The 12498-nt window shown below is 46.2% G+C and overlaps 1 protein-coding gene across 11 annotated transcripts in view; it reads right to left on the reverse strand.

Moving 5' to 3' along the window:
• Sec24b (SEC24 homolog B, COPII coat complex component) overlaps window positions 1-11397 on the reverse strand; it is a 70090-nt gene extending 58693 nt beyond the window's left edge. For 5 of the 11 annotated variants that reach the window (XM_063281664.1, XM_039102108.2, XM_017590788.2 and 2 more), the window contains exon 1: window positions 11076-11374. In XM_063281664.1, the coding sequence (XP_063137734.1) occupies window positions 11076-11175 (100 nt within the window). In that variant the 5' untranslated portion in view covers window positions 11176-11374. Of the gene's footprint in view, window positions 1-11075 lie in introns of all 11 variants that reach the window. The other 6 variants (XM_008761458.3, XM_039102106.2, XM_063281665.1 and 3 more) reach the window with 5 other exon arrangements.
• Between the last annotated feature and the right edge of the window lie 1101 nt (window positions 11398-12498).

The raw sequence follows: 12498 nt of genomic DNA on the forward strand, positions 1-12498 counted from the left end.
GAAAGTGGGGTTTTGTGCTTTAAAAATTGGCCACTGCACTGAGCAATGGGAGCTTGCCTATAGTCCTGGCACTAAGGGCCTGAGACAGGAGGATAGAGTTCAAGGCCAGCCTAGACTACATAACAAGAGGCTATCTCAGAAAAACAAGCAAAGAGGAGCAGTGTTACAGCTCTCTCCAAGAACTACCAATCATACTTCCCACCAATAGTTCCATAGACTGCCTCATACTCCCCACACTAACATTTTGTGCTTTACCAGAATGTGAAGTAGTCTAGAAGCATTTTAATTTTAAAATATCTATTTCTTTTATGTGTATGAGTCTGCATGTATATACATCATCATGTGTGTGCCTGGTGTCCTCTGAGGTCAGAAGAACTGGAACTGAAGGTATGGATGGCTGTGGGATATCATATGGGCACTGGGAATTGAACCTGGTCTTCTGTAAAACCAAATGCTGTAACCATTGAACCATCTTTCCAGCCTGTTTCCATTCCCCTCACAACCCCATCAACCCCCAGGGCTTTGCACATGCTAATTAATACATGTTCTACCACTGAGCCACATCTCTAGCCCTGATTTTTCTAGTACCTAGTTTCCTGCCATGTGTAAGGTAATAGGAATTTGTACCCGAATGAAATAGTATCAGCAACAGGAAGTTATGAGTCGCTGTAGTAAAGAAGCATCCCTGTCATAATGATCCTGCTAAGAGCTGAGTAAAAGTTACACTTTCTGTTTATTTCTAATTACTAAATAAGGTAAGAGAAATTGGGGGCATGAAATACATATTCTATAGCCAACATAAAGATAACTTATTATCAGGTGCAAAGGAGACCAATATCCACTTCCATAATTCAAAGTCTAAGTGGAGAACTACACATTACTAACAGCTTACTCTCCTATAGGTTATTTACCTAATTACAATTCACCTGAAACAACTTACTAAAACAAAAAATCTGAAAAGTCTTTCATTACCTTGAAAATAAAATGTGAAAATACATAAGATGGCCCACTTCCTGCCACTACAGTTTTCAGAAGTGAACAATGAAGACAGCCCAGATCAAAATCTACTTAAATACCTACCCGTCTGTTTAATGGCTGATGTGGTTCATCCCCACCACATTCTCAGCACAATACTGGGAAATAATCATTGTCTCTGTACAACTACTCAACACCACCCCGAAGGAAAGCAGGAAAGCGGGGCACATGCTGACAGCTGATGGTGAATTACCTGCTGGAAGTCAGACTCTCAAGTCCACTAAAGAGGCAAGGGAGGGAGGGAGGAGTGGCTACCCAAGCAGGTGGGGTTGGGGTGGGGTAGGAAGGCTCTTTTCATTACTTATTATTCAGTGTCACATTCTATGACCCCAACAAAGAGACACTATCAGCAATATGGCTTTAACCCCAGAGGCAGGTTGAGCTCTGTGGGTTTGAGGCCAGCCTGGTCTACACAGTGGAGTTCCCACCCAGTCAGGACTGCAGAGTGAAGGTCTTGCCTCAGAAAGAGACACAGAGCATGAGCACACATGCAGTAGAAACAAGATTCTAAGCTTTGACTTCTCTCCTCTCTGGGGCTGGTGACAAACCTCCACACCCTGCACTCTAGACAGCAGGCAGTAAGACCTGAGCAGAAGGGCCGCCTGTGGTGCTAGGTTTCTGGAGAAGATGGTCATTAAATTAGATAGCGAGCTGGGACTACCGATGTGGCTCAGATTGTTAAGGTACTTGCTACCAAGCCTTGTGACCTGAGTTTGATCCCTGGGACCCATGTGGTAAGAGAGAAATGATGCCCCAAAGATGTCAACTGACCTCCATACCCACCCCACCCACACTAAATATAATTGAAAAAAGAAATATTCTTTTTTCTTTACTATGTTCAACGAGACATATGCCCACATCCTAACCTGTGAGGCTACATGGCAGAGGAGAATTAAGACTGTAGATGGCATTAAGGTATTAATCAGATGACATCTATTAAAATAGTTCTATTATCTTAACTATGCAGAGAATTAGAGGCCTGGCTAAAAATCTTCAGGGAAATACTCTATGGTTGGTTCTAAATACAGAGAAAATGGGCCATGAGCCAAGAAATGTGGGCAGCCTCTAGGAGTTGGAAAGGGCAACGAAACTCTCTAGAGCATTGAACAAATGTGTCCTGCAGGAAGATCTGATTTTAGCCCAACTAGACTTCTTACCTAGAAATAATAAATTCAGATTGTTTCAAGAAATCAATTAGTGGCAATTTGTTATAAAAATAGAGCCAATGGCCCTCCCTGACTGACTCCTGGGTCACAGTTTGCCTTGCTGTCACGACTGTCCAACGGTCAGGTCTAAGAACACTAAGTCCTTTGCATCCAAGCTCAAGAAACCAAAGCTGATGTGCTACACTGAAGAACACTGCTGCGAAGTCAAAACAAGTGCTGACCTGGGGGAAGATGTGCAACACGCACGCCTGACACGCCACTCACAAAAAGCCACAGCACAATGAGCTGACCCCAGAGGCCCAGAGGCTAATGAGAACAGAAGGTTCTATTGGAAGCAGGGCAGTGTGACACTAAAACTGAACTTCTGATCACATGATCAAAGCTCTTTCAAGAATGGTGATAAAAACGGATGCACCAAACAGTCACAGACACAAGCTGAGAAGAATCATTTCACCATCACCATCAGCTGTTTTCCAAGCCATGCTTCCACACCTCTGTATCTTTACAAAACTGAACTCTACCAGGAGTCTCCCACATGCCTCCTCCATCTCTTAACGAGATCCTAACTCTGACCTCAGCATAGCTCTGCCCGAAGAAATACTCACTAAGACTGGGTGGATGTAGCTTACACAGTAGCTGGACCTCGAGAGTTCCCCTGCCCTCTCCAGCTTCTAGAAGCTGCCCACTTTCCTTTTCCCATGGACAGGCCTTAATTTCAAACTCGAAATGGAAAGGCTGGGTTGGCTTTTTTCAAAGCTTGCTGCCTGACTCATAGAAATCATGATTTTGAAAATCATGAACTCCAAATCATCACCAAATATTTCTGTATCTGGCACTTATCACAGAGTGTCAACAACATACTTCAAGAGGAAAAACAGGAAACCTCGCGAGTGTCTCCTGCACTTCTGGAAGGCAACAGGCTGAAATGGGTTTTACTAGGCGAGAAGTCAGGACGGAATTACACTAGTGCAAAGGCTACATTCCGTACTGGCACTTCTGGAGGCTCCTAGTGGTATCTTCATCTAAAAACCGTACAACCATATTTCTGTTTCCGAATCACCTTCTCTGTCACTTCAGACCCCTCATCTTTCATTCTATCTTTGTATGTATCACATTTTGTTGTAGGTATGGCTTTCCCGGAATGTTATGCATACCAGGCTGGCCTTGAATTCATAGAGATCCAGCTGCCTCTGCCTTCTGAGTGCTGGGAATACAGGAGTTCACTGCTACACCAAGCTCAGATCACAATCTTACCTGACATTCAAAAATCTAGTCCCAATTTTTATTTAGTTGGCTATTTCTTTTTTACTTTTTTGAGACACTACCTCACTATGCATCTTTGGCTAGTCTGAAATGTACTATTTACACCAGGCTGGCCTCAAGTTTTCAGAAATCTCTTGAGTGCTGGCTGGGTATATGGGCATGTGCCAACTGGCCCAGCTTGTTTGCCATTTTAGATCCAGGTGAAGGACCACTTAAGCCTTCCCTTAAACTCTCCCATTCCAAGGCTAGCCAGTGGCTAGGCAAGGCATGGCTTCACAGCTCTTCCTCTACACTTGAACTGGTTTTTCTCATCATTGCATCAGGGGCTTTTGCTACATGATGCTAACTCAGCCTCTGGCAAGCTGGCTGGCCAGAGAGATGGCCTATTAGCAGAAACTTTCTGTCATGGTTTGAATATGCCTGGTCCAGAGAGTGGCACTGTTTGGAGGGGTGTTCTCCTTGGGGTAGCTGGGTCACTGTGGGTGTGGGCTTTAAAACCCTCATCCTTGCTGCCTGGAAGTCAGAATTCTGCTAGCAGCTTTCAGAAGATGTAGAACTCTCAGTTCCTCCTGCACCATGCCTGCTTGGATGCTGCCATGTTCCTGTCTTGATGATAATGAACTGAATGAACCTCTGAACCTGTAAGCCAGCCCCCAATGAAATGTTATCCTTTATAAGAGTTGCACTGGTCATGGTATCTGTTCACAGCAATATAACCCTAAGACAGAAGTTGGTACTAGGTACTGGGGTATTGCTGTGATGCTTTTGTTTGGAAGAATGTGCATTTTGGGACTTTGTATTTGGAAAGCAGTGGAATGCTTTAAATGGGGCTTAACGGACTATCCTAATAGGAATATGGAAGACTTTGCTACTCAATGTGCTTTGACCTGTGCAGACATGCCCCAAGAGTTTTCAGTGGAGAAGATCTTCAGTATGTGGCCTAGAGACTGTTTTTGTAGTATTCTGGTGAAGAACATAGCTGCTTTTCGCCCTTGTCTTTAGAGTCTGCCTGAGCTAAGGTGAAGAGACTCAGATTAATTGCACTGACAAAGAAAGTCTCAGAAATGCCCATCATAGACTTTGTTCTCTGGTATCATGAAGAGCATTTTAAACAAGCACAGCAAGCTGAGAAAGGAAAAATATAAACTATATGGTTGAGTATTAAAGGGGCACCAGGAAGTGAAATGGAGCTGAATCCTGTGTTCAAGGATATTAGATTGAATTAAAGGAGTGGGACTTTGGGGCAAGATCCTACACCCAGCTAAATTAGATCCAGGCACTGTGGTACACACCTTCAATCCCAGGAGATAAAGTCAAGCAGATCTCTGAGTTCAAGGCCAGCCAGAGTCAACTTTAAGTTGTAGGTGAAAATTTAAATCCAGGCTTAGTGGTACATACCTTTAAGCCAGAGACAGGCATGCAGATTTCTGAGTTTAAGGTCAGTCTACAGAGCAAGACCCGGGACACCCAAGCTTAGGCAATAAAGGAGTTATAAATGAGGAAGCTAGTGATAATGTAATAGAACAAGGGGCCATGTTCCAGCTCCTGCAAGCAGCAGAACTTGGCAGCTTCGGCCATGTGTCTCTGGCTTTATAGTCAAGACACTTTCCAAAAGTGGATGGAGAGAGGAAGGAGGGGAAGGCAGAATGAACCAAGTGACTGAAGTGATCAAAACAATGGCCAAGCCCTAGACATTGATACAATAAGGAGAACAAAGCTGCTAGAGGCTTTCAGAACACTCTAAAGCAAGGAGATATGAAGGCAAGTTCACTTTACTCAGCTGGGGACCTACCCCAAGATGCTACTGGGAATATAATAAACACATGCACAGTCTGCCACTCAAAGGATGTATAAGCTGGTATTCTAAAGAAAAAGGAATAAAGGGGATTCTCAGTGCTGATTCCCTACCTGGGCTGAATACTTAAAAAATACCTCAGGGCCAGAGAGATGGCTCAGCAGCTAGAGCAGCATGAACTTCTCTTCCTGAGGTCCTGAGTTCAATTCCCAGCAACCACATGGTGGCTCACAACCATCTGTAATGGGATCCAATGCCCTCTTCTGGTGTGTCTTAAGATAGCTACAGTGTACTCATATAAATAAAATAAATGTTTAAACACACACACACAAAACAAAAACAAAAACAAAAAACAAAAAAAACCCCAAAAAACAGTACCTCATTTAATCTAACACCCTCAAAGGCTCTACAAGGCAGACATCACTAAACTCAATCTCACGCACGGAAAGTAACTTTTCTCCATAAAGCCTGGACTAAATCAATCTCTGCAGCTGTTCTGTCTCTTCTGGGCAATCCCAGGTGACTGACCCTCGTGTGAACACAGCCTTCTCCAGGCTGAGAGTATCCTACCTCCATCATGCTACAGCACTGACTGGACAAAGTCCATTCAAGACTGTCTGTCCCACTTCAGGCTTCCGCGTCCAACAGTTTAGTGTAGATAGATGGGTTTTAAAAAGGAGGCTGGGGCTGGAGAGGGGCTCAGCTGAGTCCTCTGCCATCGGATCTGAGATCCCAGCACCCATGTCAGGAGACATACAACTACCTTTAACTCTAGCTCCGGGAAGATCTGATGCTTCTGACGTGTGTGAGCATCTACACAAACATGCACACATGCACAGAAATAAATAAATATTTTTAAAAATGTTATTTTAAAAGCGGAATTTACCTGAAATATTGCTGGGAACAATATATGGGGCTCACAAAAAAATTGATAGCTATAAACTCAGAACCCTGAGAGGTGTGAAAGGCACAGCAAGTAACTAAAGCCATACAGTATAATAACAATTACTTATTAGGTTATTACACAGACAGATGTCTGAATATTTACAGGGCAAAGACTTTAAGGTCCTTGAGATTGCTAGTCAGTAGGTTAGAAGGGAAAAAATTCTTTATTCAGACAAGTCCATGGAGGCCAAGGAAGACGAGCTCTCCTGAGGACCTAACACTTCTGGGCAGCCCCAGATGTGAATGGAAACCGAAGACACTGCACTGATTAGAAAGACTACCTGCAGCTTACAGGTTTCCTAGAGGCTACAACCAGAATATCTCTGAGTTAACAGTCTGTTTACCGTTCCATAAAAACGTCAGTAATTCCCACTCTGTTTAACACCATTGCATCATTGAAAATTAAAACCAGTGCTATCCTTTTGGGCAGAGGTAAACTGTTAAATCAGGGTTGTTTCTGTGTCACTTTCACACAACGTGAGTTGACTGGAAATAATTTGGGAGTTATACTCTGTCGGGCTGCCATCTCCACAGTACCTCTGATGACTTTGGAAGTAATGTCAATTCAAGCCAAGTGAAGCTGGACAAGAGGCTGAAGCCTTTAATCCCAGGACTTGGGAGGCAGAGACAGGAGGATCTCTGTGAGTTCAATGCCATCCTATTCTGTAGAGCAAGTTCCAGACCAACTAGGGCTAAACAGAGAAACCCTGTCGAAGGAAGGAAGGAAGGAAGGAAGGAAAGAAGGAAGGAAGGAAGGAAGGAAGGAAGGAAGACAGTTAAAATTGAAAAATATTCAACTAATTAATACTTCGTATGGAGATGCAAATAATTCTAAATCTATGTTACTCAGAATGAAAATCTGGAGAAAGGTAGTTCCAAGGTGCACAGAAAAGAGTTCACAGATGCAATGTCCTCATACTATCTTCAAGTAGTGAGAGCCCAGTACTTAAAGAATACAGCCTCCTTTCTACCTATGATGTCGAAGCTTTATAAGTTTGTCAGACATTGTATGCCCATATCTCAGCATTTGGAAGTGAAACCAGGAAGATCAGGAGTTCAAGGCCAGCATGGTACCTTATTAGAGTCTGTTCAAAGAGCACTGAACTCAGAATTAGGACTAACTGGCCTCATTCGATAAACCTTTAGTGAACTCCATAACTTGCCCAGCACTTTTTGCAGCACTAAGAACACAGCAGTAAATGAGGCAAACAGCCTCTCTCACCAACCTTCCTCTGGCATTGGTGGAAAATGCCACACGTGCCCACCTTTCTGGATCTTGGGTTTCGCCTGCAAAAGCATAGAACTAAACAAGATGTTATCCACACTGTGCTCCAGAGCTAAGGAGACCTCCATCTCCATCTTAGTGTCAATGGAGTGTCAAATTTGTCTTTAAAACACTTGCTGTTTCTTTTTTTTAAAATTACTTATGTGAAGGGTGTTTTGTCTACACATGTCTGTGCATCACATGTGTGCATCCCATGCAAGTCTGGTACCTACCCCAGAGGCCAGAAGAGGGCATTGGAAACCTTGGAACTTAAATTACAAACAGTCGTGAGCCACCATGTGAGCACAAGAATCGAACCCTGGTCCTGTGTAGAAGCAGTCAGTGCCCAGCTGCTGAGCCCCCTCTCCAGCTCCCACTTGCTGTTTCATATAAAGGAAAAGAACTGCTCGGGAAGACTTAAGGGAGAGCTGTGTGGGCTTCTTCCCTTCCCAAGCAATCTCCAGTGGACAGCATCTAAACTCAATTCTGAAGATTCCTACCTGAACTGAGTCAGATCCCACAACACTGTCCCACTTGAGAGGCCAATCGCAGGTGGCAGGCTGTCACAACTTCCCTTTCCATGATGATAAGGTAAGTTCCTACTGCCTGCCCCTTGGAAATATCTTTTCTGGATCACTGTAAGATACTACAGGGGAGTGTGGCCATGCCCATAATCTGAAGTTGGAAGCAATAGGATCAGCAAGTAGTTGGGAGGCTGGGGCAAAAGAGCAGGATCACCGAGAGTCATCCTCGGTTACATGAGACCGTGCTCAAGCAGAAACAGGCAAAGACGACATTTCAAAGGACTGTACTGCAATTCCATTGCCAATAAAGAGATAAAATTTAATAAATAACCACACCTCAAATGGGGTGCACACAAGCAGGGTCTCAGGGGAAGGGGCGCCTCCAAAAGCGTGCTGGTCAAACCAGAATGTCTATCCAGAAGTTACACAGTGAGGACTGAGAGGTCAAATCCCCAGCTCATCAGTCCCATCCTGGGGCCACGGGCCATGTCTTGTGACTTAATTACACTAGTATAAATTAGGTGCAGAGCCAATGGGCATTACGAGTAACTAAGACCTCCTACTGCTCTCAAACTCCCAAGAGTCTTAGCTCCATGTGACTGGACCAGACACTGTTCACAGTCTACCAAGGTTATGAAGGAAGTGACCTCATTCAGTCTGCTATGATGTTTCTCTTGTCACTGGCTTGTTTCCCATGATATTTTTTTCATACTTCAGATCTGTTTTGTATTTTTACCATGGCTGGGATCCCAGAGATATAGTAAAAAGTGGTTTCTGTGCATAACAAAAACTGAAAATATTGCTTAATCTTCATGATTTCTCTAAGACCGAGAAACAATCAGATCTGACCCTTTCTATGCGCATTAATCCCTTCTACAAACCAAACCAAACAAACTCTAGTTCTTTATTTCCAAATGCCTTGGCATGATATTCCAAGACCTTCCAGCAACCTGGCCTCTTCTGTGCCTCGATCCAACTTCCTCCTAGCCTCTCCCTTCCACCCAGTTCCTTTTGCTCTTCTCCACTTCCAGTTTCTACACAGGGCATGCACTTTCTAAGTGCATACTTCCAGGATTGTTCATCACGTAACCTCTTCCTAGAGACAGCCCTTCCCCTCCTCCCCCAACTACCTACCAAATCACTCACGGCCAACCAGAACCAATTTGAATGTTGCTAAAACACAATTCAGGAGAAGGGATTCTGTTTCATCTACTACTCTAACTTTGAATACCGATCTGGTAGCCAAGCAACAGATGCTAAATGATGATTAAGACTTTATTATGAAAGTAAGTATAAAGAGAAACTGAGCATCCTTTCCACTGGGCATCAAGACATGGACTTACTCCTACATCCAAGTGGCTGAGTAAATATCCTGGCACTTCTGTGTCATCTCAAAAATAAAAATGCCACTTTAAAATCAAGGACACTGGGGTTGGGGATTTGGTTCAGTGGTAGAGCGCTTACCTAGGAAGCGCAAGGTCCTGGGTTCGGTCCCCAGTCGGTCCCCAGCCCCGGAAAAAAAAAAAAAAAAAGAAAAAAAAAATCAAGGACACCATTCTTGAAACTGCTAAACATGGATTTATAATGTTCTAACCTGGGACCTATCTCTAAATTATGATGTTCTGATTGCTCCCCATACAAAGATGTGCTAAAAACAAAGCCTAGCTAGCATTTACAAGAACCCTACCAAGGTTGGATTCTCAAAACCCACCTGGTAGAAAGAACCAAGTCCCAGAAGTTGTCCTCTGACCTCCATGTGCAAGCAGGGGCTCACTCACTCAAACACATGCACACAAAATTGACAAAGTTGCTCACAAATCACGTTTTCACTTGGACAAGTCTGATACCACCAATGACACTGTTCACATTCAAAAGTTTATACTAAACAATGACTATAAGAAACATGAAATACAAGTAAGGCAGACCTCGGAATCTTAAGACTAAACCATCATTTTTTTTTTATAGTTGTGAATAAAAATTCCACCTGATTCTTGGGGTGTTTCCTGTTTGAAAAGCATTATTATCAATTTTCCAAACTTTGGTTGTAAATTCTGATTAGCACACTGTGTAAACTAGGTCAATGATTTGATGAGTACTGGGTGGTTTTGTTTTTTGACACAGGACAGAGGGATTTTCTTAGCTTTGATTACTTGTGGGAGGGTCATCAGACACACACTCAAGTCTCTAAAGAGGGCCCCTCCCCCAGTACTATTTAGGAACATTCCAGATCTCTAGAGCAGGGGCTAGGCATGTTAGGAAATAACTCCTGCAAGCTCGAAGCCTATAACCTCAGTAGGAAAGCTACATTCATGTTTCCCTACGCGCAGGCCTTGCCTCAAAGCAGGGCCAAGCAACTCTGGCACGTTTTTCTAGATTTTAAAGTGAAGCTGGAGATGAGGGGATCTAAAGGTGTTCGCCTCGATCCCTTTGACACCTGCTACCCCACGAACACTACTACAATCAAACTCCAAAGGCTTGAGCAGCAACCGCGGCGGCAAACCACAACAGATCCCGAGGCCGAAGTGGGTCGGGGTTACAGTTACACTTCTGCAGCAGCATATTTACATCCTTCTCCTACAAACTTAAGTGCAAACTAAGTTCCCTTCCAGGCAGCGAGCTCGCGGGCCTTAAAAAAAAAAAATCAAAGCTACGTTCCTGGGGCCGGAAGGATGCGATCCACCAAGTACCAAGGCTGCTCCATGCCCTCCACAGACCACGCACTCTGCGGCCCCGGCGTCCTGTGAGCTCTCGGCGGTGAAAGGGTCGCCCGGGGCAACCAGCCGGCGCCTAGGTCGGAGCTGACTGTCCTGCGGGCCGCCGACCCCTACGCCACGGCCTCGGTCCACGCGGAATGGCAGGCCTGGATGGCAGACCGCCGACAGCCCCGCCCGGCCGTCCTCTCGGCCGCTCCCCTCGCCGCACCGCGGCCTCCATGTTTCACCGCGGCCTCGGGGCCCCACCGCGGCCTCCCGGGCCCGGCCCTGCCCGTCCCGAGCCAAGACGCAGGCCGCCCGCCCGCCCGCCCTCACCCTCACCCTCCCGCCTGCCTAGGCCCCGCGCCGCACCCCGGCCTCTCGCCTCACCATTCTGCTGCGGCGGCGCCAGGCCAGAGACTGCTCCGCCGAGCTTGGGCGGCATCCGGGCGCCGGCGGCCGGGTGAGGGGACCCGGCGGGGGCCGACATGACGGCGCGGCTGTCGGCGGCGGCGGCTCCTCCGCGGCGGGAGATGGGCGGAGGGAAGGAAGGCGGGGCCGCGGAGGAAGAGGAAGAGGAAGGAACGCGCCCGCGTCACAGGCCGAGTCACTCTCACTAAGGACCGCGGCCCGGGCACCCACGCTCGGCCACGCCACCGCAAGCGCGCGGACCCCGGCCCAGCCCTCCGGCGCCAGCGCCCCCTGCAGGCCGGAGCTGGCGACCACCTCCCCGCACAGGCCAGGCTGCGGCGCCGCGGAAGGGGAAGGCGCGGGCTCCTGTGGCCGCCGCTACCCGGATGGAGCCTGCGCCCTGCAGGGCTGCAGAACGGTGAAAAGCTGCGGGCTGAGGTCCCAAGTCCTGGGTCACGCCAGTCCCAGCTCATCCACGTACTCTTCCTCGAAGAGGAAGCCTGGTTTTGGATTTGTTACTTTTCCGTGTACGCTCCCCCCAACTTAATTCCAAATTAACAGTGCAATCAAGCCAAATGTTTATTGGAAATGTGTAATTCCCAAGCAAAGAGAAAACATTTCTCTATGACAGATTCTCACTAACAATGGTAATAGAGTCAAAACTTTAACCAGTGTCTTTAAACACTAGGAGAAAGACGAATACCTAATACAAGGAGAGCTTGAAGACAAACTTTACATTTTCCCCCACCCGCCAAGGGTTGGCTCCGCCCATTGGTGTTTAGGAAGCTGTGGCATTCAGAAGACAGGTCAACTTGCTTTGACTAGTGTAATCTTTGAAGCAACCTCCCTGGTCCATTCAGCATGCTGACTAGCAGGCAAGGACTGCATTATCCAAGTCATTTGGACATCTTGGTCCCAAGTAGGTCACGGTCACACAGTAGTGGGTGTGCAACTGCTCAGAAACGTTTGGATTCAGAATGAGATCTAGTAAGATGACATTTCCGGAGCGGTGGAATCCTATTTACTGGAAGGTTATGCAAACCTTAAAGCTTCGTAGTTCTAGAGCACAAAGCCTTCCTTAAATAGTTGCCGTGAATTAATGACGGATGCCCTATTGAACCACACTAAAAATAAACTTTTAGTGTCTGGAGTCACACTTTGGAGTTCTGAGATTTCTCCCTCCCTGCCTCCCTGCCTCCCTGCCACCCTGCCTCCCTGCCTCCCTGCCTCCCTGCCACCCTGCCTCCCTGCCTCCCTGCCTCCCTGCCTCCCTGCCTCCCTGCCTCCCTGCCTCCCTGCCTTCCCCCTCCCCCCTCTCATATATATATATATATGGAGAGAGAGAGTAGTCATATATATATACATAATATATATATATATATATATATGGCATTGTTCAGTT

The sequence above is a fragment of the Rattus norvegicus genome, chromosome 2 (assembly GCF_036323735.1).
Source record: "Rattus norvegicus strain BN/NHsdMcwi chromosome 2, GRCr8, whole genome shotgun sequence".
Classification (NCBI taxonomy): Eukaryota; Metazoa; Chordata; class Mammalia; order Rodentia; family Muridae; genus Rattus; species Rattus norvegicus.